Source organism: Gigantopelta aegis, chromosome 12 (genome assembly GCF_016097555.1).
Source record: "Gigantopelta aegis isolate Gae_Host chromosome 12, Gae_host_genome, whole genome shotgun sequence".
NCBI classification, from domain to species: Eukaryota; Metazoa; Mollusca; class Gastropoda; order Neomphalida; family Peltospiridae; genus Gigantopelta; species Gigantopelta aegis.
Window position 1 is genome coordinate 19038681 of NC_054710.1, and position 27954 is coordinate 19066634.

At 37.9% G+C, this 27954-nt stretch overlaps 2 protein-coding genes across 5 annotated transcripts in view; one reads left to right on the plus strand and one right to left on the minus strand.

The window, feature by feature from the left end:
• The window catches only part of LOC121385795, a 29950-nt gene extending 20627 nt beyond the window's left edge, over positions 1–9323 (minus strand). For 2 of the 3 annotated variants that reach the window (XM_041516582.1, XM_041516583.1), the window contains exons 1-4: positions 9017–9323; positions 7836–8012; positions 5762–5869; positions 2004–2108 (exon numbers count right to left, since the gene is read on the minus strand). In XM_041516582.1, coding sequence (XP_041372516.1) covers positions 2004–2108; positions 5762–5869; positions 7836–8012; positions 9017–9040 — 414 coding nt within the window. In that variant the 5' untranslated portion in view covers positions 9041–9323. The remainder of the gene's footprint in view (positions 1–2003; positions 2109–5761; positions 5870–7835; positions 8013–9016) is intronic. The other variant, XM_041516584.1, reaches the window with a different exon arrangement.
• On the plus strand, positions 1–27436 carry LOC121385794. Of its 2 annotated transcripts, XM_041516579.1 has the most exons (5): positions 1–458; positions 3876–4022; positions 15203–17319; positions 26017–26134; positions 27322–27436. In XM_041516579.1, the coding sequence occupies exon 3, from the start codon at positions 15290–15292 to the stop codon at positions 16979–16981; it is 1692 nt and encodes a 563-aa protein (XP_041372513.1). In that variant the 5' UTR covers positions 1–458; positions 3876–4022; positions 15203–15289; the 3' UTR covers positions 16982–17319; positions 26017–26134; positions 27322–27436. The 2 variants fall into 2 exon arrangements, with proteins under 2 accessions (XP_041372513.1, XP_041372514.1); XM_041516580.1 differs by lacking the exon at positions 1–458 and having other exon boundaries at positions 3483–4022.
• Positions 27437–27954: the final 518 nt, after the last annotated feature.

The following is a 27954-nucleotide window of genomic DNA, read 5'->3' on the forward strand; positions in this document are numbered from 1 at the left end:
TCCTGTCTGTGGGATGGTGCATACAAAAGATCCCTTGCTGCTAATCAAAAAGAGTAGCCCATGAAATGGTGACAGTGGGTTTCCTCTCTTTCCAAGGGTTTCCACCAAGGGTACAATGACCTCATCCACAGGGATATTTTTCCTTAATATGGTATATTAATTTACATTTGTTAGCAAATGTATATTTCATCTAAGTAAACACCTTGTTATGTAGACACTAACAATTAAATATGTATATGATCGATTAAACCATTATCTAAATTATCAGGGTAGTTTCCAAATTATATGTAACTTTTTTCAAATTAAATATGTGTGAATAATGTTACTGTATCTTTACTATCCATGATAGGAACAGTTCTAGGAAAATGACACTTAAGAATTTAAGAGGCTGGATTTAAGAGTACCTTAACCACTGACGGTAAAAGATCATCCACCGAGGGTACTTTTCCCCTGATATGGTATATTAATTTATGTATTTGTTAGCTATTGTATATTTCAGCTAAGTAAACACTTTCTTATGTAGACGCTAATAATTAAATAGATTTTCAGATTATAAGATTATTATTATTTTTAATTTTTATTATTATTATTTTTTAATATTTGTCAATGTGAATAACCTTACTTTATGTTTACTATCAATGCTAGGGATTGTTCTAGGAAAATGAGACTCTTAAGATCTCAATAGGGTGAATTTTACGGTACCTAACTATCGAGGGTACAAGATCATCCACTGAGGGTACTTTTCCTAAAATATAAAATATTAATTTACTTATTTGTTAGCTAATATATATTTCAGCTAGGTGAACCCCTTCTTATATAGGCACTAACAATTAAATGTGTATATGATGGAGGGTGTATACTTAGCTGAAATATACATTAGTTAACAAATATGTAAATTAATATAACATATTTTGGGAATGATAATGGTGGATGATAATGTACCCTCAGTAGTTAAGTACTGTAAACTCCACCCTATTGAGATCAAATGTTACGGAAATTACCGAAACAAATTCAGCTGGTTCTGTTTTTCAGGGGAATATTTTAAAATGGAAAATATACAGGTATATAATTTTTTTTTAATATTTTTTTTAATTTTCTAATCATATTAAATAATATGTTGATTGATATAGCCCAATACACCATACATCTGGAACAGCACTTTAAGTGTCTCATTTTCCTAGCACTATTGATTGTAGTTGTTATTTGCTGGTTTTATTACTTTTGCTATATTTAATAGTGAACAGAATATAAGACAGACTTTTACGTCCAGACAAACTCATCGAAACCAAACATTTTACAATGGGCTAATTTTGGCTCATACATGTAGGTGTAATATGTTTGGATGGGTTTCACTACATCATGAAAAGTAATTCTACGGGTATATGTAATAGCAGATGATGGTAACATTATTTCAACATTTCATTGACAGGCACCATTTCATTTTTGGACAAGCTCAAATTAAATGACATGGGTCATTTTGACAGGCACCACCACGGTTTGTGCTATCCTGCCTGTGGGAAGTGCAAATAAAAGATCCCTTGCTGCCTGTCGTAAAAGAGTAGCCTATGTGGGGACAGCGGGTTTCCTCTAAAAACAGTGTTAGAATGACCATATGTTTGATGTCCAACAGCCGATGATAAGATAAAAAATCAATGTGCTCTAGTGGCATCGTTAAATAAAACAAACTTTACTTTACTTTACCAAACAAATTATATCCAGGCATGTAGTGTAGGCTATCGGCCACTGTTAGTGACACAGTTCAGACCAGCTTTATTTGTGGCAGAGAAACAGGAAGCAAGGTTTGTGGAGAAATGTACAGCAACTGCACATGTGAAGGAAACTGAGACACTACCACTAGGTGATGTGTGTACAATGGGTGGGGCCAAACAAATTCAATCAATTGAGAAGTTGGCAAGTTTTTAAATATTAACAATGAAAAAGAATCAACAAAATCAAGGAGTGGTCTGGAATGTTATAATCTAATTCACCAACTATTTAGTTACCTGCGGCCTACAGCTGTTAGTAATCCCTCCCATGTTCCATGAATCAGGCACTCCGACATTACAATTATCACCTGCACTCTTTGTGAAACAATTCTCAACTTCAGGCTGCAATGCATAGATGCACTTTTTTCTGTCACATTATATAGTTTCAAGGAAAGTTACACATTGGTACATTTGTGAATACATGGAATAGAGCTAACAAAATAGTGAATATCTAACAGTCTACACTCTTGGATCATTTGTTACAATGAATGTATGACATAGTGTATGCTTGTGTGAAGGTATGTGAAATATATGGATGGAAATAAAACACAATTTTTATGTTGTAAATAAATCAGCATGTGACTGAAATATAACATATTGTTCATGTTTTAATTCAGTGGAATATATTATCCTCTGTCATTTATAGGTAAACTATCTTTAAGTCAAAAACATATTAAAAAAAAATAATTCAGTATTAATAAAGGAAGAAAAAATGGAAATCTTGGCTGCATATTTATTTACCTTTTTCTCATAGTAATACCCTTCTCCTTCCTTTCATTATAACCTTAAATTTAGTTTGCTGGCATTTAAACATAGATATTGCCATACATCTATAAATCCCCAGTCAACAAGAGTAAGCAATTATGTCTTTATTACAGTCAAATATGCCCTAGCTCCTGCCTGTATTAAGAGGCCATTTTTATTCTCGCAAATCATTTATTATCAAATATACTTACCTGTAACAAGCATTCTGCGAGTACTGCTAAAGCAATACATGTCCCCTACCAGGCCCAACAAACATTTTTATCACCTAAATTCAAGGGTCATAAGTTTATGAAATCTCCATGATAGTTAAACTTGATCTGTACAATGATAAAGCTATTTACAAAATTTCTGTTCAGTATCTTTAGGCAATGCATAAAAAAAAAGTCTGGAAAACATTCAAGGGCCATAACTCTGTCAAAATGGGTAAATTGTCATGATCTGTAACAGAACGTGATAAAGCTTTACACAACATTTTAGGCATCTTGAGGCATTGCAAATAAAAATTTTGGAAAACAAATATTCGTATCTCCTAAGTTCAACAGCCATAACTCTGTCGACAGTGGGTAAGTCATCATAAAAGTCAAACTTAATCTGTAACAGTACACGAAAAAAAAAACTATACACAAACTTTCAGCTTAATATCTCCAGCAATTGTAAAAAAAATAACCATCCGAAAAACTATATGTGGGACAGATGGACGGACAGACAGATACACAGGATATAGATGATACCTATAGTTCCGTCCGGCTGGATCATAAGCAGATAGTGTGAAAGAAAGAAATGTTTGATTTAACCATGGCCTTTGTTGAACCAGTTATGGATCACTGGTCGGTGCAAGTGGTTTACACCTACCCATTGAGCCTTGCGGAGCACTCACTCAGGGTTTGGAGTCGGTATCTGGGTTAAAAATCCCATGTCTCGACTGGGATCCAAACCCAGTAACTACCAGCCTGTAGACCGATGGCCTAACCACGACGCCACCGAGGCCGGTCAGATAGTGTGAAAGAAGTTGAGACAAGTAGTTGATGGTGTGTACAATTCAAGAGTTAAGAGGAAGAATAATAAGTTTGTTTTGTTTAACGACACCACTAACTCACATTGATTTATTTATTATCGGCTATTGGATGTCAAACATTTGTTAATTTTACATATAATCTTAGAGAAGAAACCCGCTAGTTTTCCATAAGTAACAAGAGATATGCACCATATGACAGACAGGATAGCACACACCACAGCCTTTGAAATAGCAGTTGTTATTCACTGGCTGGAACGAGAAATAGCCCAATAGGTGGGTCCAAAAAAATTCAATCAATGGACAAAGTTGGCAACTTTTTTATATTAAAGATGAACCCTCGAACTTCCATCTCTGCCCAAACATGAAGAAACACTTAGCTAAAACCGCTGTACAAGACCTTTTTGAGGAGCAAGAGGAAACCTTTTACAAAACAGAGATCCAGGAGCTGCAGCACCGCTACACTCTTGGATTATTTGGTACAATAAATGTTTGACATACAAATATAGTGTGCAGTGTGCATGGGTGTGTCTTTGTATGATAGTGTCTCTTAGTCTGTGTGATATAGTATACATGTGTGTGTCTGTGTCTCTCTCTGTGTGTGTGTGTGTGTGTGCTTGTGTGTGTGCGTGTCTGTGTTTGTTTGTGTGATAGCCAAGGTTATTTTTAGAAATGACAATTGGTTGTTGACTAGCAGTGTAAATGGTTTAGCTGTAATGAGGCTTGGTATTCATACACAGGGTTTTCCTTGTGATAAAAGTGGGGCGCGATCATTTTGGGTAATTTTCAAACAAGCTGATTTTGTGAAAAATTTAATGGCTAAACCTTTATTCAAATGAAGGTTTTTGTAAGGTTTGATGAACAAAGTTTCCATAAATATATGTGTGATATCCGCCAAGTTCCGCTTGGGTGTGAACATTGTCAAAATGCACCCAAATTCATGCAGTTTCAACACATTATGATGAAAGTAACACAAATATTTAACTAAAAATATTTTAAATAAGTCCTCTTTAGAATTATGACCCTTTTTGTAATTTCCTTAAAACTAAAAATACCTGTATCTTTCTTGATTGTTAAATCATAAATGGGCATTTAGGATGTCATGGGCTGGTAAAAGTAAAGTTTGTTTTATTTATCGACGCCGCTAGAGCACATTGATTTTTTATCTTATCATCGGCTATTGGACGTCAAACATATGGTCATTCTGACACTGTTTTTAGAGGAAACCCGCTGTCGCCACATAGGCTACTCTTTTTACGACAGGCAGCAAGGGATCTTTTATTTGCACTTCCCACAGGCAGGATAGTACAAACCATGGCCTTTGTTGAACCAGTTATGGATCACTGGTCGGTGCAAGTGGTTTACACCTACCCACTGAGCCTTGCGGAGCACTCACTCAGGGTTTGGAGTCGGTATTTCGATTAAAAATCCCATGCCTCGACTGGGATCCGAACCCAGTACCTACCAGCCTGTAGACCGATGGCCTGCCACGATGCCACCGAGGCCGGTTCATGGGCTGGTAATGCATATAAATGTCAGCTGAAGATTTACAAATTACTGTGGTCTGCTTCCCAATCAGCGGACTTCATACGCTGTTGGCAGTCTCAGTTAAACAAAGACTGGGACACAAGGTCCCAGTGTGTCGTAACCTGTCTCATAAATATAATTCAAAGCAAGTGTTTAATTGAGAATGTTTATTATTATTATTATTGAGTGGAATTAATGTATATATGCCTTAAATTTGTTTGGTTGGATCAGTAGGGACTAATATATAAGCAGATAGTGTGAAAGAAGTTGAGACAGTAGTTGATGGTGTGTGCAATTTAGAGTCAAGAGGAAGAAGAGAGTCCAAACAATAATAAGTTTATTTTGTTTAACAATACCACTAGCTCACATTGATTTATTCATTATCGGCTATTGGATGTCAAACATTTTCTAATTTTACATATAATCTTAGAGAAGAAACCCGCTAGTTTTCCATAAGTAACAAGGCATATGCACCATACAACAGACATGATAGCACACACCACGGCCTTTGATATAGCAGTTGTTATGCACTGGCTGGAACGAGAAATAGCCCAATGGGTGAGTCGAAACAAATTCAATCAACGGACAAAGTTGGCAACTTTTTTATATTAAAGATGAAAAAGAATCAACAAAATCAAGTAGTACACGTTGTCTAGGATATTAGAATCTAATTCACTAAACATTAACTTACCTTTGGGTTCCAGCTTTTTGTCACTTGTACCACTTTTGATGAAACTGGTACTTCATCTTTGAAATGATCATCTGCACACTTACTGGAAGACATCTTCTCAGCATTGGGCTGCAATGTAGATGCACTTATTTCTGTCACATTATATAGTTTCAAGGAAAGTTACACATTGGTACAATTGTGAATACATGGAATAGAGCCAACAAACTAGTGAGCAAGTTGAAGTATATTTTTCATATATATGACAGTGGGATGAAACATTTTGAGCCTACATATGGTGAAATTCACAGCATCTTTGGTGACTACAGCAGGACAGGTATCAACTTTTGGTGAAAATGAAGAAAACTGAGTACCGGGCGTCGTGAAGTATCTGAATTTGAAAGGATTAACTCCTACGCAAATCCATGACAATATGGTCGGTACATTAGGACATAGTGCTCCCTTATTTGCCACTGTGAAAAGGTGGACAGCGGAATTCAAATGGTGGGAGAAAAAGCGTTTAACCAAGGTCTAGCAGGCCTTCAACTGCCTGTATCTAGATATGTGTGTATATCTGTATATGTGTGTGTGTATATATGTGTGTGATGTGTGTGTATATATATATATGTGTGTGTGTTTGTCTGTCTGGATATGTTTGTGTGTGTGTGTGTGTGTGTGTGTGTGTGGTGTGTATGTGTGTGTGTGTGTGTCTGGATATATATATGTGTGTGTGGTGTGTATGTGTATGTGTTTGTCTGTCTGTCTGGATATATGTGTGTGTGTGTGTATGTGTTTGTGTGTCTGGATATATGTGTGTGTGTGTCTGTCTGTCTGGATATATGTGTGTGTGTGTCTGTCTGTCTGTCTGGATATATATGTGTGTGTGTGATGTTTGTCTATATGTGTGATGTGTGCGTCTGTATATATGTATATGTGTGTGTGTATGTGTCTGTCTGGATACATGTGTGTGTGTGTGTGTGTCTGTCTGTCTGTCTGGATATATGTATATGTGTGTGTGTGTATGTGTCTGTCTGTCTGTTTGTCTGGATATATGTATATGTGTGTGTGTATGTGTCTGTCTGTCTGTCTGGATATGTGTGTGTGTGTGTGTGCGCACATATACATGTAGTTCTGTTTTATCTTTTTTTAAATCTTGAATTCCAGAAAAATCCTTTATTAACTCTCGTGGTGAAGCAAGTTACAATTTGTAGGGTGAAGTCTCATCTCTTTCTAACTTTATGAGGCAGAAATATTTGACAGGTAGGAGACATGATTTGTCTATTAAAATTGTCTTTAAAAGCTATATGAAAAAACCTCTCACTGAAACCCCATTTTAATTTAGCATTTTACTATTTCTATATCTTTATTTGTTGTTTAAAGATTTTATTCATTATAGGAAAAAAAATTTAAAATTATCTCTGACAAATATCGTGAAATCCCTAATAACAAAACATGTCGCAAGTGGTGGTGAGGGGTGGGGTGGGAGTCGGGCAGGAGAGGGCATCTCTAACTCTTTAGATAATACAAATTAATCTTACCCGTTCCTGCATTTGCAGATATTTCCCAATGCCTTCAGGTCAACAGTTAAGTCTACTAGTATTTATATTTAAAAAATACATAAGCTTGTATTTTTGGTGAACTAATCAGATTACAAATAATTTGTACAAGGACTATAAAGTCTAGTTTAATAATGATTTCAACATTACTGTTGAAGAATACAGCTATTTGTAAAATGGATACCCTAAAGTGAAATAATGTTATGGGGTTGGGTTTTTGTTTACAGTTCCACCAAGCAGTGTAAATATATTAATAATTTAGAATCCATAACAAAATTGTAATAAACAGTACCACTGTTTACAATCAATTGACAATATTATTTTAGCACAATAAATTAAAAAGTGATTTATGAACAAGGTTTTATTAACCAAATTAAACAAGAGTTTTAAGTACTGTATTTGTTGTATTCGTTTGTCCGACATATGTAGAGGCACTGATTTTCTGTTTCAGATTTTTCCTTTACTTTTCAGTTGTTGTTTTTTAAAGGGGGGGGGGGGGGGGGCTTCCGGGAAAGGGAAATCTTGCCTGAATATTTATTTACCTTTTCCTTATGATAATATCCTTCTTTCAAGTGTGATATATCCAGATTATTTTTGCCAAGTCCATATTGGAAGCTCTTTTCTTTTACTTCATTTTTGACCTCCACATATTCAATGTCACTGGCAAAATCCACGCCATAAGTAGCAGATACCACTGGCAGATTCAGTTTCGCATATTTCTGCAAGGTAGATTAGTTATCTTTGTGAAACATATTTTTTACCCTAGCTGGTTACATGAATTGCTAAATTTTTGAATCTTTGTTAATTAATGTTTTTGGTAAAAAAAAAACCCATAAAAAACACCCTCATATCTTCATTACAACCTTTAAAATTAGGTCAATGGGATTTAAACATATACTGCCATACAATTTGAATCACCTATACATTCACATGCTATAATATTAAGCAATTACATGTTTATTACAGTCAAACCTGTAACACACAGCTTTCTCTTGCCTCCTATTGATTCCATCCAAATTATTTTACTGATCTAACTGCTCATGCTCATACCTCCACATCCCAGTCCTTGTCTCTAACCATGACATGTGCTTGTGTCTTGTCACCATCCATGTCAGACCCATCTAAACCATATTCCCATGTACCAGCCACTGTTGGTTCAGACCAGCTTTATTGGTGCCAGACAAAGAAGAAGCAAGGTGTGTGGAGGGATGTACAAAACCCTTTTATTTCACATAAATTGTTTGCTGTGAGCTTACTACGACTACCTTTAAGAAGTGCCTGTAACCATGTAAACCATATTCCCATGTATCAGCCATTGTTAGTTCAAACCAGCTTTATTGGTGCCAGAGAAAGAGGAAGCAAGGTGTATGGAGGGATGTACAGAAAGTGCATGGGTGAAGGAAATTACACATGACCAGTAGGTGATGTGTACAATTCAGAGGAGTCGGAGGAAACTGACCGAAGAGAGTCCGAACAAATTTAATCATTGGCGAAGTTGGCAAGCTTTTGTTATATTAAAGATGAAAAAGAATCGACAAAATCAAGTAGGCCTAGTGGTTGTCATATAGATGTTGGCATCCAATAGTGCTGCTATCTATTATAGTAATTATACAATTAATAACACTGACCTTCAAAAATAAATCATTATTGTTTGGGGCCATTACGTGTTTGGCTATCACAGTGGTCTAAAATATTATAATTTAATTCACTAATATTTATTTACCTGCGGTTTCCAGCTATAAGCCATTTTTTCTTTTATTGATGAATTTATTGAAATGATCACCTACGCTCTTGGCTCAAATACAACACACGAAATTACAATGGTATCTAATAGCAACTGATGACGGTCCAACAACGTCATTATCACGTGGTTTTTATCAATTTCCGAACACATCCGAACACAGCATTACCGGTAGTACACATCTAATGCTACTACACAATGTCAAAACATATATTTATTACTGCATATTTTTTTTATGTAACATTTCACGAATGGTGCAGATGTTCATATTCATAATAAAGACGTTATACTGTCGGTGCATTTGTTAACAAACCAAACATTTCTGAATGACGTCACTTTATATCCCTGGACTAATAACGACGTCGTTATGTACAGGTTGGGGGTGGGGTGGGGTGGGGTGGGGTGGGGTGGGGTGGGGTGGGGGGGGGGGGGGGGGGGGGGGGGGGGGTGGGGGGACTAACATTGGTATATGTGTTGGTGATGAGAAATAGCAGCTTTAAATATCTTGTATATTGTCTTTCTTCTATCAGTGCCAGGCCAATGAAAATTGCGAGAATGATAGTTTTGTTCTCACGTCGCTAGTCTTAATTTTGCATAACCAATCTTTTGTCCAAATTGTTAAATTTAAGACATCATTTACATGATCATGATGAGTTACAAAAAACCTACATTGGTTATATGAATTTGTTTTGCATAACCCTAAATGGTTTACGAAAATGTTCTATTATCAAAGGTCTAAATTCATATGGATAACTCTCTTGATACATGTATAACAAATGTAACGTAAATTACAGCAGTCAGTAGAGACAGCAATCTAATTAAAATTAACTCCACAGGTTAATTACTATTACCTGTGGATCTAACAGCAGCCCGTTGGAGCTCATGTCCAGTTGACCTTTCATTCGACCAATCAAAACCTTACTTGCAAAATCATGCCAGTGATTTGAAAAGAATTTTAAAAAATTCGGAATTATGCAGAGGGTATACGAAGTGATTCGGGTGAATTACGAAGTATGCCGGAAACTAATTTGAATATAAAATTTTAACATTGAACCAAAACGGGATGATATAGCCATAAAATCTATTTATACTAGTATACAATCCAGAGTTTATTACTGCACCCCATCCCCACCCCGTTTTTTAATGTTGAAATAAACCAAGTTCATCTATTGCATTAAATAGTCTGGCCCGATATTTCGTAAATGTATTTATTTTATTGACCAGTTATGTTATAGTTTTTTTCTTTTTCGCTGCACGTTTTTTGCTTCGCTCTCTTTGCTCAGGTCGTCCCATGATAATCGTAGTTTGTGAGTCGACAAAATAGCGCGCCACAATTACTTACTTGATAGACTGGTTCTCAATTGAATATACCCATAACGACGCCTTGTAATATCATTCGTGTAACACCTGTACCATTTTAGGCCAAAAAATATTTACGGAAATTTCCGAACGTTGAAAGTAATATTTGAGCTTCTACAGAGACGAGCCAAATAATATCAGAGGGCGGGCTTCCAATAATGGTTTCGAATAAACTAACATTTAATACAGCCATCTGTTAGGGTAAATGTCAAAATACTTATAATAGGAAATAAAAAGCATTATACATTTTTGGGCGTAACTCCATTTCTCGCGGTGGGGTGTGGGGTGGGTGCGTTATCACTCGTCGCAACGCCGCCCCCCCCCCCCCCCTCCCCCGGCTACGGGCCTGTTGTGTAACTACGGGCACATCAAAAATATTTATCAGTAGGACCTATTTTTTAATCTGGTCAGCAATTCAAGTACTGAGCCCCTTGTTTTTTAAACTCCACGCAAAAAAACTGGGTTTTTGTGTTTGTTTTATTACCAAAACACTTACTTTTCTTCTTGCCGTGAAACCAAACTAATATATATATATATTGTTTGTTTTGTTTTGTTTTTGTTTTGTTTTTTTTGTAGGATAGGACGGACGATAGTTCATATACATTTGACGCAGAAACTATGAACTGACTATTATCACTATGTATGTGATTCACCTTGGAAAATTCTTATTCTCCACTGTTTTGCATTTATGTTAATATGGTGGACAGTGTATTATGATTTACTGCCCAACAACCATTGGCGTAGACCTCGGTAAGGGGGATAAGTAGGTTCATGTAAAAGTCGTTTTGCGTTATCTCCCTGTATAGGTGAACATTGCAATGTACAAAATCAAATCGATAATTTTAACTAAATAATTCATAGGAGCGTATCGACACACAAGGCAGTATACTAATAAAACGCGTGGCACTTCACATTTAAGAAACTAGGGGGTCACATACCATTTAAACGATTTTATTAATGTTTTTATTAGTAAGTCAATCTGTAGAACAAAGCGGTCAAAATTGGAACCCAATTTTCTGTAGTAATATACTGACGGCTAAAAAATACTATACCAATACTCAGAAAGACTACAACCGTGTCCGGTGACTCGGCGCACTTGGTGTTTTGCTTAAGTATGCCAAGGAAGTTGTCATGTTGTCGGTGATTTTAACAAATTAAAGTTCAATTCCTTTTTCAATGTTTAATCAAGTAAATTATTGTTAATGGTACAATTTTACAAGTCTAAAAACACCTTTCCCGCATTTAACAAAATTGAACGGTATAAAAAAAAATGGGGGGGGGGGGGGTATTTTTATTTAAACTAAAAATGAAAACAAATGCAAGCAAAACAAAAGCTTTACACCTTAACTAACAGTAATTCCAGTTTACAATTTACAAAAAAAAATAATAATAAAAGCGAAATAAGATCCACGTGTGTGCATAATTTACCCGAGAGAAAAAAAAGCCATGTAGACCTCTTAGCCATGCATAACATCTGCAGTACCAAGAAAACGATTCCGAAAATGATCACGAGATGGGTCATGTGTGATCGTTCAATTTCATAGTAATATTTTTAACATGACAAAACAAAAAAGTTCTAAACTAATCCTGGGACAATAGTGTAGCGTTTATGGGCTACAAAGTGAGATCATGGGCGGTTTGTAAATAGCGGGGTCACCGATCCACATCTACTGCGCCGAGTCACCGGACATCCAAATCGTTTTGGATACAATGGTGTGTCAACATTTATGGACAATTTTAAAATGTTTATTTTCCACAGACATAAAATAATTTGTAGTGTATCTCAGGTATTTCACAGTTTTCACACAGAAAATGGTCTGTGAATGCTTAGGTACGCCAATACACCGGACAGCACTGTACTGAAGAGAAAACTTAATATGTTGCATGATTAAAACATATACTTGTATATTCATGAGTAGTATTATATTAGGTCCGCAGCATGGTGGACATTATTGGGGGGGGGGGGGGGGGGATTGAACGCGATTAAATGCGAGTTTATATTTGAAATTAAAAGAAAACCCAATAACATGCTATACGGCAATTTAGAGTGCTCAGGAGTGTGTATATGTGCGTGTTGTTATTTTTGGAGTAGATGTGTTTGCTACTCTTCTGTTTGGGATATTTGTAGGGATAACACCAATTACGAGTAAAGTTAGTTGTGGGTTAATATGCACAATATGCATCAATTCACCGACATACTTTAAAATTACTTACCAATTACTTGTTTGGTAGTTGCATCTCTCTGATCAGGCCAAGCCTCGAAGTGAAGTAATTCAAGTTCACATTGTGCAATTTAAAGCAACAGTTCCAAAATATTGTCTCAAGCACGATGTCTGTATGTCAAAAGCAGTAGTATATTCAATGTCGTAAGAGTAGTTATATTGAATAGACTAAACATGTGAGTAAAACATTCTGAACGAATTGCAATTTCATTAGCATTAGCAATAAAGTTGACAGAATACAATGAAACATTTAAAATATGCTCCAGACAAGGGTTTAATGTAATGTGCTGTAGACCATGAAAAGTAGGTCACAGAGACACCCCAAGTTGTACATGCAAGCAAGGTTTGATGTTCCTATATGAATTGGTAAAGAAGATATGCCCCTAACAAGGATTCAATGTAGTGTGCAGTATACCGTGAAAAGTAGGTCACAGTGACCTAGTTTTGGTATGCGACACACCGACATCCCAAGTTGTACATGCATGCACGGTTTGATGATCCTATATGAATTGGTAAGGAAGATATGCCCAGGACAAGAAAAGTTAACAGACAGATGGACGGATGGACAACGCCATACTATAATACGACCCATCAAAGACTGGCGTTTAAAACACAGAAGCTAGTCCCACAATTTGGTGACATTGAAAGAACTCATTTTTATTACATTTATTTTCAATGAAACAGCAAAATGACATGATTCATTAAAACAAGAAAATATACTTAAAACCCACACATTTTTTTTTAAAACGTTATTTTACTTTCTGGGCTCCTGCTGTAATATTTGACAATATTTTCAAAACTTAAAGGGACACACCCTAGTTACGGCTAGTTGTTAACCATTACGGCGTTGTTTTTCGCTATTAAACCCATTTTGTTTCACAAATAAAATTGCACTTAACTTACCGTTTATTATTTAGAATATACATTTCCAGTCACCTGAAGTGGTTTTTGGTAATCCTGGTAATCCTGGTTTTTGTAATACCACAAAATGCATTTTTCGTATTTCTTAAAAACGGACGCACGTTTGAGAAAAAATCGTTGAGCAGACAAAGTCTAATCTATTTTTAGACGGGATATTTCCATTTCAATGTCACGGACGTTGGTATACCACGTGACCGTTATCATTTTGGTTCGTTTTGTTTTCTCGTGCACGGTTCGCGCAATCAACATCCGATTTGTTGTTGTTCATTTGTGAGATTTTTCATCACAGTTTGTGAACATTTTCAGTAACAATAAAGTTCAGACAAGTAAGTGTCTCAATACAAAACGTTACAAACCCTTAAAACCAATAATTTTGCTAAGTCTTACGATATCTGGAGAGGGTATACAACCAGGACAGAACAGTTGGAACATGTCCAGGAGAGGTGAAAAGAACGCACCCCAAGTCTGTGCGCACTCTGTGAAATTTGTCGTGACGTAGGCATTGTTGTGCTTCGAGCGACATCTACCGGTGACATCAGAATACTAACTTTCAAAATTATTTCAAGCAATTGGGACATGGTTATTCCCATGGTATTTATCGATATAAAACCTACTTTTTCACTCCATTTGATAAAAACGTGATCTAAGTGTGTTACAGGTTTGTAGATTAACCAAATTATAATTTATTTTCTCTGGATGGAACTAGGGTGTGCGGCTTTAAATCGAATTTTGTGATCAGAAATGGACACTAGACAAGACTGTGTTAAAATGAGAAAGAAAACACTATTTTAAAATATTAATTAAAGGTTAAGTGTGTTGGAACCAATTTTTTTTTTAAAAATACTGATTTTTGAAATGTACAATTTTTGGATCGGTCAGGGTGGGTGTACGTTATGACCGACTGCGGTCACAGTTCACAATATATTTTAAATGTAATTGATATTTTGTGATCAAGAAAGGTTAGTTAAAGAGTTTTCATCAATAATTTAATGAAAAAATATTTATATCGTACCGTCATACAATTTCGATCGACATATGTTTTCGATCCTCCATTTGTAACTGCGAAGCTACCAATGGTAAGTTTTAATTATAATATGATATACATTGTGCATTTTATCACTTTTTATGAATGCAGTATTTTGGTATTAATAAAATGTGTCAGATAGCAGAGTTTAGTTAACAGATATTCATGCAAAGTTGTCGTCTGCTACGTTGACGTTTCAGCTGTCAAAGTCACGTGATGTACCACGTGGTCCTTATACTGAACCTTAAAATGTGTGGTATGCCAGATAGGTTATCTCTTATGTCATTTCACTGCAACATTTACTTTTAATCATTGTTCATAGGTGGTTTATACACATGTACATTTACATTAGTACAAATTGATGTAATTTTTGCAGGTGGACTTTTAAATAATAATAATAAAATAATATTAGTAAGTATGATAAAATGGTTATTAGTTATTTTATTTTGCACTGTTTTTAAATAAAAGGAAATTTAACCCTAACCATTTCATTGTAGTAAAATTTACATTTAAAAATTGAAAAACAAAATGTGAATATATATATATATATATATATATATATATATATATATATATATATACAGAAAACAGAAGAAAAGAAATATATATAATTATTTCTTTTCTTTTTTTGTTTTGTTTTAGGTTGTGATTAACCGACCAAAAGCCAATTACAAACAGTACTCTTATGAATCACTGGAAAATGCATATGAATCGGTGTGCAGTGAAGGAATGCCAATTAAAAAAGCAGCCGCAGTCTTTTCGGTGCCATATTCAACACTTCATGATCGTGTGAGTGGCAAGATTCAGCTTCAATGCACCAGGTCTGGACCAGAAGCATTGTTGTCACAGGAAGAGGAGCAGACTTTAGTCCAGCATATTGAATTCATGTCATCTGTCGGCTACGGCTATACTCGTACGGAGGTCACAGGTATTGCTACTGATTTTGCAGTTTACATCGGAAAGAAAGAGAAGGAAGGCAAAAACTTATCTTTACAGTGGTTTTACAGTTTTATGAAGAGATGGCCTGAACTGAAAGTACAAAAACCGAGATCTCTGGAAATAATGCGTGCAAAAGCGACATCAGAGGAAACCGTAAATATCTATTTCAATGAATTGGAAACCATTCTGAATAAATACAATCTGAAGAACAGTCCACAGTCAATATACAACATCGATGAAAAAGGCATTGTTGAAAATCACAAACCTCCATCTGTTGTTTCTTCACGTTTTGAAGTACCAGTTGCAGTAACATTAGGCAAATCAAACACGACAACTGTTATTGGGTGCGGCAATGCTCTTGGGGTGGCCATACCTCCATATTTTGTATTTAAGGGACAAAGAATGCACCAGGAGCTCCTTTCAGGCTGTACTGCAGGCACCGCAGGGACAGTCAGTGAAACAGGCTGGTCCAATTCTGAAATCTTTCAGATGTACCTGAGTGATCATTTTACAAAATATGCTCCACCGGCATCATCTGATCAACCTATCTTGATTTTGTATGATGGCCACAAGTCGCACATAAATATCTCCTTGATTCAGTGGGCACGGGAGAGGAACATCATAATATTTGTTTTGCCTGCTCACACTTCCCATGTTCTTCAGCCCATGGATGTTGGATGTTTTGGCCCATTTGAAACAATTTATAGTGGAATGAAGCATACCTATTTGCGGGAACATGCAACTTCAGGAATTGACAGGTATTCCCTGTGTGAGATTGCTTGTAAAGCATACTGTTCTGCCTTAACACCTGTCAATCTGCAAGCATCTTTCAGGAAGACCGGCATATACCCTTTTAATAGAAGTGTCCTGAAGCCATCAAATTTTCTCCCAGCAACAGTGTTCTCTTCAACTAAAATAGCAAGACAACAAGAATCTGGAACGGTCACCACTGATGTTAGCCCCAGCCAATGCAACAAATTCTTCAGAAGTGCTGAAGAGGCTATTACAAGAAATGCAAGGCCAACAAAGAAAAGAAAAGTGCTCAGTGCCGTTGTTGGTGGGAAGGCCATCACTGAAGATGACATTTTAGAAAACATTCAAAAACACCAAGAACAACAGCAAAAGAAAAAGCCCTTGCCTAAAAGAAAACCAACAAAACCAAGACCTACTAACAACACCACAGATTCACAAATGCCAAGCACATCGGGAGTTAGCAGTAGACCAAAAGCAAACCGACATGTTGCTAATGACTCTGACACATCCGATGAAGAACCTGAGGATTCCAATGACCTGTGCTGCAAATGCAAACGTATGCAGCCAGAGGAATTCAGACACTGTGTCTCACTCTGCTTTGTGTCCTGGGCTCAGTGCACCCACCCATCATGCAATCATTGGGTTCACCTTAAATTCTGTACCTCTGTTAGAGTAGTGAGGCGAAACTCCGAATTTTGGTGCCCTTGTCACATAGAACAAGAGGAGTAAACATTCATCTGTGAAATGAACATTATGTAAATACGTTGTCACTTAAAACTGTTTTTTGGTATGAAAAGTATTCATTATTTTCGGCAAGTTACAAATAGTTTACGATTTATAATACCGAAAGTACAATTTGCGGTAACTTATTGCACGGAGTATAGGCCCTACGCTACTATAATATGGACAAAAATAGACAGCCAATGAAAGTATCGAAAACATATGACACTTGTCAAAATATGGCGGGATCACCTGTACGACTTCCCGTCTTGTTTACCGGCGGACAACTTGGCATTCATAGGAGGTTATCACTGTTTTTCATCACTAACTAATGTGACTTGACAAAGGTAAAGTATTATTGTATTTACAATGTGGGTTTTTTTTGGGTTTTTTAGATTTTCGCTTATCGTATCGAAAACATATGACGCCAGGATACAATAGTGTTGGTCTGGTCAAATTATAAATGAATTAATTTGTATTATTTTTATTATTTTATTTTTTATTTTTAAGTGGTGATAAACTAGACCATCTGTTTGGGGTTTTACCTTGGGGCTGAAGAAAATGCAGCGAATATTGTTGATTGCTTCAATTTTTTCGGTTGCGGAAAACCATCTTCCGACATTTGTATGATGATTGACTGATTCCAGAGCCTTTCTTACGTTAGGGTCAGTTAGCAGCACAACGTCATCGGGATGGCCATGAACTACGTCATAGTTTAATAAGAACTTGTCGTAACCTTTACGGAAAAGGCCGAGGTTTACTATCACGCGATTAAGTCAGTTACTGTTTAGAAGTGGTTGGGGGGGGGGGGGGGGGGGGGGGGGTCCTATGATAATCAAGTCCCGTCCAGCTAAAACAATGTACTAATAATATGATGAATTATAAGCTATTCTTCAGAACTTTACAGAAAATTGGTCGGTGTAGAAATAAAAATATTCATTCAAATGCTATATTCATTCTATCGCTTTTAAACTTGGGGGGGGGGGGGGGGGCATATTGTCTCCCCCCCCCCAGTTTCAGAGCTGGGGGTGGGGGGGGGGGGGGGCAGACACATTCATACATTCATTTGTACATGTAATAAAATATAGTTTTTGTGACGTCCGGTGGTATAGCTTGGGGCGAAGTGACGTCAGCTCCGTCCATCTGCTCTATGCACAGTATAGGTTCTAATAGACCAAATCAATCCCTATTGCCGATAATGTTAACGTTTACTAATAAAACTGATATAAGCAGCGTTTCAACACACCCAAGAAATACAGCAATAGAAAGTGTGGCACCTCACATCTAATCTGCCTGCAAAAAAATGGGGGGTCACGTATCATTTAAGAGATTTAATTAATGTTTTTAATAGCAACCATCATTTTTGCTGAACATTGAAGTTCCATTTTTGGGGGTACCCCGCATTAGTTTCAACCTCTGGTATATACTACCTAACAACTGTATAACAAATAAAAGTGTATTTATTTATTGTCAGTGGATAATAGTATTTACACAAATAATCAATGTCACATATTACTACCAATCACATCCGTAAATATTTGATGGTGCATGTCGAACTTTGACACAGAACTCTCTTCTTTGGTACTACGCAACCTGTAAACAAACGCTCTAATTTACGACAAAGCGCTTCGCTTTCATCAACCTGACTTGTAAAGCGACATAAATGACTCGATAGTATAATAAATTATTTAACTAAATATATTTCAATTTGCATCAATAGAACGAAATGGAGTTATAGTATTTTTCTTTTTTTAAAAATCCAAAGAAAAAAATGCATATTATTAGGCCTATTGGTACGGTATGCTATGCTCGAACAAAAACGACCACTCACGATACCCAAGTGATAATTTTCTTTTCTTTGGGACTACGTAATTGGTAATTTTTGTGATTTTAGATGGGAAAGTCTACTTAAGCAAGGGTTTTACAGAATTACTTACAGTAATAATGCAGGGCGGCTGGTAATGTCCATTACGAATAGAGGGGTATTCGTGCAGTTATAACACAATACCCTGTGATCTTAATAAAAGAGGCACATCTTTTTAGTGTGTCTAGACACAGTGTCTGGGGACCATCTAAATATACACCTGCCAATCAGGAACCACAGGTACAGGCCACGGAAAGAAAAGACCAATTAACCAAGAAAACACTCCGATTATTATTTCAGTACATGGGTTAATTTATGTACAAAACATAACACAGTTATTTCAACACTTTGACAATAGTGGTTTATTTTGTATTTAAAAATAATATATAATTGTTATTGGCTTACTGGGATGGCTATTATTACAGAACATTGCGATGCATCCGCAAACATCAGGTACGTTTTGTTTCTTCAGTTCGAAGACTAATTCCTGATGTGACGCGTTAGTTATTACGTAACCACTAGCTCGCCAGAGGGCGTATTCACTAGGATGGTACAAAATGGCTGCGCCCGTTATATATAATAGCCGTCACATGTAACCGTTTTATTAATTAACTATAAGAATATACTTGTTGATATTAAGCAATAATGTGCATTATCTATCATTGAATATGCATACCAGGTCAAATGCCTTGATTGTCCCTTCCTTTAAATGACTTGTGACCATGACATGACGAAAACGGGGGGAGGGGAAAGGGGGGGGGGGGGCAGAATAAAAGGCTATTATTCAAATATCAGTATTTTTTGTTTTTAATATACGTAGGCCCTACATTCACAGCAATGTTGGGTTGTTGTTTTGTTTTGGGTTTGTTTGGGGTGGGGGGGGGGTTGGAATGGGGGAGGGAGGTATATGCAGTTCCCCACGGACAATATAGCACATATACATGTACCACACTATAATTATTTATACCCGTAACGAAGTACTGGCTGAAATGAGAAAATCCACAAAGAAGAATCGAGCTTACAACTTACAACTTATTGTATTATTGAAGAACGCTCTTTGAGTTCATAACGATCATTGTCTATAAATTATGCTAAATCTTTGCTATTTACAAGAGAAGTAAAATAGACTATGCCCCTTTTTTAACAGCAACTTAGGTGACGAATACCATTATTTATTTAAGTCCACGCGTTTTGCAAATATAAGTTCCTCAGACCCAGCTGTTTAATTTGAAATCAAAACAGAAATATTTTATTTAAAGACGCATTCAACACGTTTACCTAAGGTTATAGTAATACAGCATCACACGGCCTGCTTCGAGCGGCTACTGGCATGAATACAGCATCACACGACCTAACTCGAGAGGCTACTGGCATGAATACAGCATCACACGACCTGGCTCGAGAGACTACTAACATGAATACAGCATCACACGACCTGGCTCGAGAGGCTACTGTCATGAATACAGCAGCACGACCTGGCTCGAGAGACTACTGACATGAATACAGCATCACACGACCTGGTTCGAGAGACTACTGGCATGAATACAGCATCACACGACCTGGCTCAAGAGGCTACTGGCATGAATACAGCATCATACGACCTGGTTCGAGAGACTACTGGCATGAATACAGCAGCACGACCTGGCTCGAGAGTCTACTGTCATGAATACAGCATCACACGACCTGGTTCGAGAGACTACTGACATGAATACAGCATCACACGACCTGGCTCGAGAGACTACTGGCATGAATACAGCATCACACGACCTGGCTCGAGGGGCTACTGGCATGAATACAGCATCACACGGCCTGGCTCGAGGGGCTACTGGCATGAATACAGCATCACACGGCCTGGCTCGAGAGGCTACTGGCATGAATACAGCATCACACGGCCTGGCTCAAGAGGCTACTGGCATGAATACAGCATCACACGACCTGGTTCGAGAGACTACTGGCATGAATACAGCAGCACGACCTGGCTCGAGAGACTACTGACATGAATACAGCATCACACGACCTGGTTCGAGAGGCTACTGTCATGAATACAGCATCACACGACCTGGCTCGAGAGGCTACTGTCATGAATACAGCATCACACGACCTGGTTCGAGAGGCTACTGTCATGAATACAGCAGCACGACCTGGCTCGAGAGACTACTGACATGAATACAGCATCACACGACCTGGCTCGAGAGGCTACTGTCATGAATACAGCAGCACGACCTGGCTCGAGAGACTACTGACATGAATACAGCATCACACGACCTGGTTCGAGAGACTACTGGCATGAATACAGCAGCACGACCTGGCTCGAGAGGCTACTGTCATGAATACAGCATCACACGACCTGGTTCGAGAGACTACTGGCATGAATACAGCATCACACAACCTGGCTCGAGACTACTGGCATGAATACAGCATCACACGGCCTGGTTCGAGAGGCTACTGGCATGAATACAGCATCACACGGTCTGGCTCTAGAGGCTACTGGCATGAATACAGCATCACACGGCCTGGTTCGAGAGAATACTGGCATGAATACAGCATCACACAGCCTGGTTCGAGAGACTACTGGCATGAATACAGCATCACACGACCTGGTTCGAGAGACTACTGGCATGAATACTGCAGCACGACCTGGCTCGAGAGGCTACTGGCATGAATACAGCATCACACGACCTGGTTCGAGACTACTGGCATGAATACAGCATCACACGGCCTGGTTCGAGAGGCTACTGGCATGAATACAGCATCACACGGTCTGGCTCTAGAGGCTACTGGCATGAATACAGCATCACACGGCCTGGTTCGAGAGAATACTGGCATGAATACAGCATCACACGGCCTGGTTCGAGAGAATACTGGCATGAATACAGCATCACACGGCCTGGTTCGAGAGACTACTGGCATGAATACAGCATCACACGACCTGGTTCGAGAGACTACTGGCATGAATACTGCAGCACGACCTGGCTCGAGAGGCTACTGGCATGAATACAGCATCACACGACCTGGTTCGAGAGACTACTGGCATGAATACAGCATCACGCGACCTAGCTCGAGAGGCTACTGACATGAATACAGCATCACGCGACCTGGCTCCAGAGGCTACTGACATGAATACAGCATCACACGACCTGGCTCCAGGGGCTACTGGCATGAACAGGAAGTTGGAAGAACAGTTGCTCGATCTCCAGGCCTTGAGCATGCGCGACAATCTCATCTTCAGTAGCATCGAATTTACATATGGTGAAAATGTTCAGCAAGTTTTACAAGCATTTATAAAAGAAAGTTAAAGATAGAGGAGGATATTTCTATTGACAGATTTTACAGAATTGGTGCACGTCGTCATGGAAAACACAGATCCATTGTAGCAAAGTTCACCTTTTACAAACAACGTGAAACCATTCGGTTTGCTGCACCTGTCAATCTTTGGGACACACAATTTGGTGTTAACGGACAATATCCACCCAAAATTGCCCGTCGACGTAGAGCTCTATATCGAAAGATTAAATAAGCAAAACGTGAAGAAAAACACGCCAAGCTAGTGTTTGATAAATTATATGTAGATGACCACCGGATTCTATCTGACGAGCCTATGGAGGCTCCAGGTAATTAGGGATATCACAGGGGGTAATGGCCACCGGATCCTACCTGACGAGTCCATGGAGGCTCCAGGTAATTAGAGATATCACAGGGGGTAATGGCCACCGGATCCTACCTGACGAGTCCATGGAGGTCCAAGGTAATTAGGGAGATCACAGGGGGTAATGGCCACCGAATCCTACCTGACGAGTCCATGGAGGTCCAAGGTAATTAGGGATATCACAGGGGGTAATGGCCACCGAATACTACCTGACGAGTCCATGGAGGTCCAAGGTAATTAGGGATATCACAGGGGGTAATGGCCACCGGATCCTACCTGACGAGCCCATGGAGGTCCAAGGTAATTAGGGATATCAAAGGCGGTAATGGCCACCGAATCCTACCTGACGAGCCCATGGAGGTTCAAGGTAATTAGGGATATCACGGGGTAATGGCCACCGAATCCACCTGACGAGTCCATGGAGGTCCAAGATAATTAGAGATAACACAGGGGGTAATGGCCACCGAATCCACCTGACGAGCCCATGGAGCCCCCAGGTAATTAGGGATATCACAGGGGGTAATGGCCACCGAATCCTACCTGACGAGCCCATAAGGGTCCAAGGTAATTAGGGATATCACAGGGGGTAATTGCCACCGAATCCACCTGACGAGTCCATGGAGGTCCAAGGTAATTAGAGATATCACAGAGAGTAATTGCCACCGAATCCTACCTGACGAGCCCATGGAGGTCCAAGATAATTAGGGATGTCACAGGTGTCAATAATCTCTCTCTCTCTCTCTCTCTCTCTCTCTCTCTCTCTCTCTCTCTCTCTCTCTCTCTCTCTCTCTCTCTCTCTCTCTCTCTCAGAATATATAAGGCATTAATGTCTGATTATGCTAATGGAACATATGCATGTACATATAAATGGTTTAAATTTATTGAAAAATTCTTTTTTATGAAACTGGATTTACTTTTATATGGTTATCCCAAAATTATGTTAACTACGGTAATTTGAGTAACGTTATTTTAGAGAGACTGAAGAACCAGCATTTGCAAACATGAACAGATACTGTTTATCATTCAAGCAAAGGTACTAATTACATAATTTTTAAAGACAGCATTAACTTGGAACCTTATTTATTACTACTAAATAATAGAAAAGATCTACTTTTGTTAAGTATCGTACTACCAATCGAAGTTGGAAGGTGAGAGAATATTCCTAGAGATAAACGTAAATGTTGTTTGTGTGATGAATATGTTGGCGGTGAATATCACTATTTGTTTCAATGCATTTCGTTCTCAATAAAGCAAGATACCAAAGTATTTCTTTACTAGACCAAATATTGTCACACTAAGACAACGTATCGAACTTCTATAAACAGCAAGGCAACCAAAAACACGCCCGGTGTACAAATATAAATATTCTTATCAAGAAGGTAGGTAGGTAGGTAGGAAGGTAGGTAGGTAGGTAGTATGCTTACATACAATTAAAGTTCAAACTCGCTCGTTGTGGGTACAAACTAATCAAGAAAATAACATTCACAAAGAAGTACGGTGCAAATATTTTTACAGGACTGTGTATATTTAACACGATCCTCGCTGTTTTTTCTATGTTAGTCCATCCGATCTTTACACGTTTTAATGGTTTCCTGTCACCTATAATTAAGACATGTTCTATCCTGTCATCTGTTTTTAACGTGATTAAATCGTTTTCTGATTGCCTAAAACAGTACGACATCTACATTTAAAAACTCAGATCACCTAGTGATTATTACATGTACACGAAATTGTGTGAAAACGAAAACCAGCCCCCTCGATATAACGCTAACAAGACCGTAACTCACAGGTTCCCACAGTGTTTCTCTGTCAGTTTCAGTAATGATCAAGGGCGACAATTCATTCGGGTTTACTGTCACTAGTAGCAATATTCATTCAATGATCGCTAGGTGTCATATCGTTGACCTTTTACCTCTGCCCTCGAACTTTCATGTTTTTATGGTTCACTTTGAACTTTTAATTTTATGAACTCAAGTTACAACACGCAGAGAAAGTGACAATTTCGTTTTGTGATTTTCGAATAGACGTGATGCAGGCAATGGTAAGCAGAATATCGTTTTGATTTTATAAATGAATACGAGATCTAAACTGAAACTTGATTGCCTGTCAAATGTTTATTTACAAGCAGTATGTGCACATAATAGTGATAGTTATGATCTCACAACATTCAACAAATCCGGATGTTGTCAGTGGTAGAGGTACTTACGTATGAAGAGGTGTGTTATCAACCCTCTTTGTGGATCAAACACAGTTATGTTTGTATTAATCATTTAATAATTTGTGAATTAGTTTGTATTAGTTTTTGTAAATAGTTTGCATTAAAGAAATGTTGTGGTTGAAGATACATGTTGTACTTGTCTTAAACCACAACTGATATATCAACACCGTGGTATGTGTTATCCTGTCTGTGGGATTGTGCATATAAAAGACCCCTTGCTAATGGAAAATGCAGTCGATTTCCTAAGACTACATGTATATAATATTATGTCAAAATTACCAAATGTTAACTTTTCAATGCCAACATGATCTATTACAATGCGTTTATTTATTACCGACGAAACGAACACAAAACATCAACACAAACACACACACACAAACAATTTTCCCTTCCGAACATGCCTCATCTATAATCGCAATATTCGGAAACAAAAACCGGAAAGTTCCGATTGTGTTTGCAGTAAATATTATGGATTTATCGAGACCAAACGAAATTGCGATACTTTTTGACTTTGATGAAATTTAATACATCTACAATTTGTATATTTAACAGGTTTCATTGGCAAAATAGTTTGACTGTCTGCATCATGAATCTTGGTCACAACTGCTCAGTATTACTCGCCCGGGGGACTAGCGCCATTTAAATTGTACTCGCCCCCAGAGATTTCTACTCGCCTGCTGCCAGGGGGCGAGCGTTAGCTTCTATCCCTGTAAATGACGTCATTTTGTAGACTTTAATTTCCAGTTGAGTTTTTTTTATTTTTTTATTTATTTGGGTTGGCAGGAGGAAAAAAAACGGCATCAGGAAATTCATTCTCAGAAAGGTGATAAAAGGTATTATTACCCCTGATATTATGGTTCAAAATATCTTGGTACCTATCAAAGTGTTACGCCCCACTATTTGACGTCACAAATGATCACCGTCTGCATTTTTGTACAACGATTTCTCAGTTTAAAACATAATTATTTGGGTAATAAATAGGATATTTGACTTGAAATAATTCTTATTTGTCACGCGCTAAGGCAAATAAAAATAATTTCACTCGTGACATAAACTTGATAAGAAATGAACACTCGTTTAATATCCTATAATAAAATGTACACAGACATGAAATAGCTATTTCTTATTAGAAATGTTTTAGTATATATTAAGTTTACAATTATTAATTTTGCTAATAATTTAAGTTAAATCCATGAATTTAATAATGTTCAACTTCTAATTTCTTCAAGCTATAATTGGGTTAACTTGTGACATAATTCTACATCTAAAAAGTTGAAAACATGTATTTAATATTTGCCATTTCTTATTTTCTGAAGATGTTGCCAAAAACTGCAACATAAAAGAGGCAGAAGCGGAAGTGTATCTTAGAAATTGATAAAGATATACATCGGATCGAAGTGGAGTCCGCAAAAGGACGCACGATAAGAAAAGGAAGTGAGTTTTTGCCATCATATTTGACTATTTCCAGTTTATAATTTTATTAGGGCTATTCCTTTTAAAAGTGAGTGGGATGGGGTGGGCCTGGCCATTTTTGAAACTCCTACCTATACATCTTCAGTATTTTTCAATAATGGTAAACCGCAAAATCTGTATAAAGACGTCCCACCCCACATTTAGAAAAGTCTTCAGGCCTACCCCACCCATTTTAAAAAAAGAAATAGCCCTTATATCTTTAAAAACAAAACACTGAATAAGATTAAAAAAAAAAAAAAATCAAGAACTAAGACACAAGTAATCTCCATCAATATGGAAGAAAATAAGAGAAAGCCTAGTGGTATATCACATCTGTGTGTAGCAAGACATGTAATATCTAGGTTTAGTTTTGGAATTATGGTGTGGGGGGGGGGGGGGGGGGGGGGATGTGGGGACGTTGCCCAGTGGTAAAGCGCTCGCTTGATGCTCGGTCGGTTTGGGATCGATCCCCGTCGGTTAGCCAATTGGGCTATTTCTCGTTCCAGCCAGTGCACCACGACTGGTATATCAAAGGCCGTGGTATGTGCTATCCTGCCTATTAAATGGTGCAAATAAAAGATCCATTGCTACTAATGGCAAAATATAGCGGATTTTCTTTCTATGACAATATGTCAAAATGACCAAATGTTTGACATCCAATAGCCGAAGATTAATCATCAGTGTGCTCTATAAATAAACTTGAAGTACATTCTAAATGAATGTTATATGTTATTTTGTGATAACTAATTTTCAGGTTCATATTTAAGACTAAACTGTTGAAATCATTTTAGTGTGACATTTTTATCTTCTGCATTTGTCATTGCAGGGGGCGAGACGTAGGCCAATGGTACAGCGCTCGCTCGATGCGCGGTGGGTGTGGGATCGATCTCCGTCAGTGGGCCCATATGGCTATTTCTCGTTCCAGCCAGTGCACCACGACTGGTATATCAAAGGCCGTGGTATGTACTACCCTGTCTGTGGGATGGTGCATATAAAAGATCCCTTGCTGCTAATCGAAAAGAGTAGCACATGAAGTGGCGACAGCGGGTTTTCTCTGTCAATATCTGTGTGGTCCTTAACCATATGTCTGACGCCATATAACCGTAAATACAATGTGTTCAGTGCGTCGTTAAATAAAACATTTCTTTTCTGTTTTTTTGTCATTGCAGCACTTGAGGAGGAGAGGCAACGTGCGAGGCCAACAGCCATGGAGACGTCGTCGGAATCCGAAAAAGATGATAAACAAAATTGATATGTAGTTCGATAATAAATGTTACAAGTGTACTTTTGTGATTCTTAATTACATTGGCCCAATGGTGGCACAATGTTGGGCCAACTATATAACGTTGTATGGAAATGTTGGCACAACGTTGGTACACCGTTCGTGCAACGTGGAATTGGCAACAGTCAACGTTGGCCCAACGGACAAAATGACCATGTGCCAACGTCGGCAGTCTATGTTGGGCCATCGGTACGGTTTATGTTGGGCCATGGTGTGCTATCTGGGAGGTATACTCCTTAAAATGTAATGGACCCTCCTAAATTACACCAGCTGGTTACATGGGCCTGACAGTCTTGTTTTTATTTGTTCATATCCATTCAGCGGTTTTTTCTCGTTCCAACCAGCACCACAACTGGACAAAGGCCGTGGTATGTGTTTTCCTGTCTGGGAGATCCCTTGATGCATTAGAAAAAAATGCAGAGGGTTTCCGCTGATGACTACGAGTCGGAATTATCAAATGTTTGACATCCAACAGCCGATGATTAATTAATCAATGTGCTCCAGTGGTGTTAAACAGAAC

Coding starts and splice junctions, on each gene's coding strand:
- LOC121385794 (XM_041516579.1), top strand. CDS start 15,290: ATGCCAATTAAAAAAGCAGCCGCAGTCTTTTCGGTGCCATATTCAACA.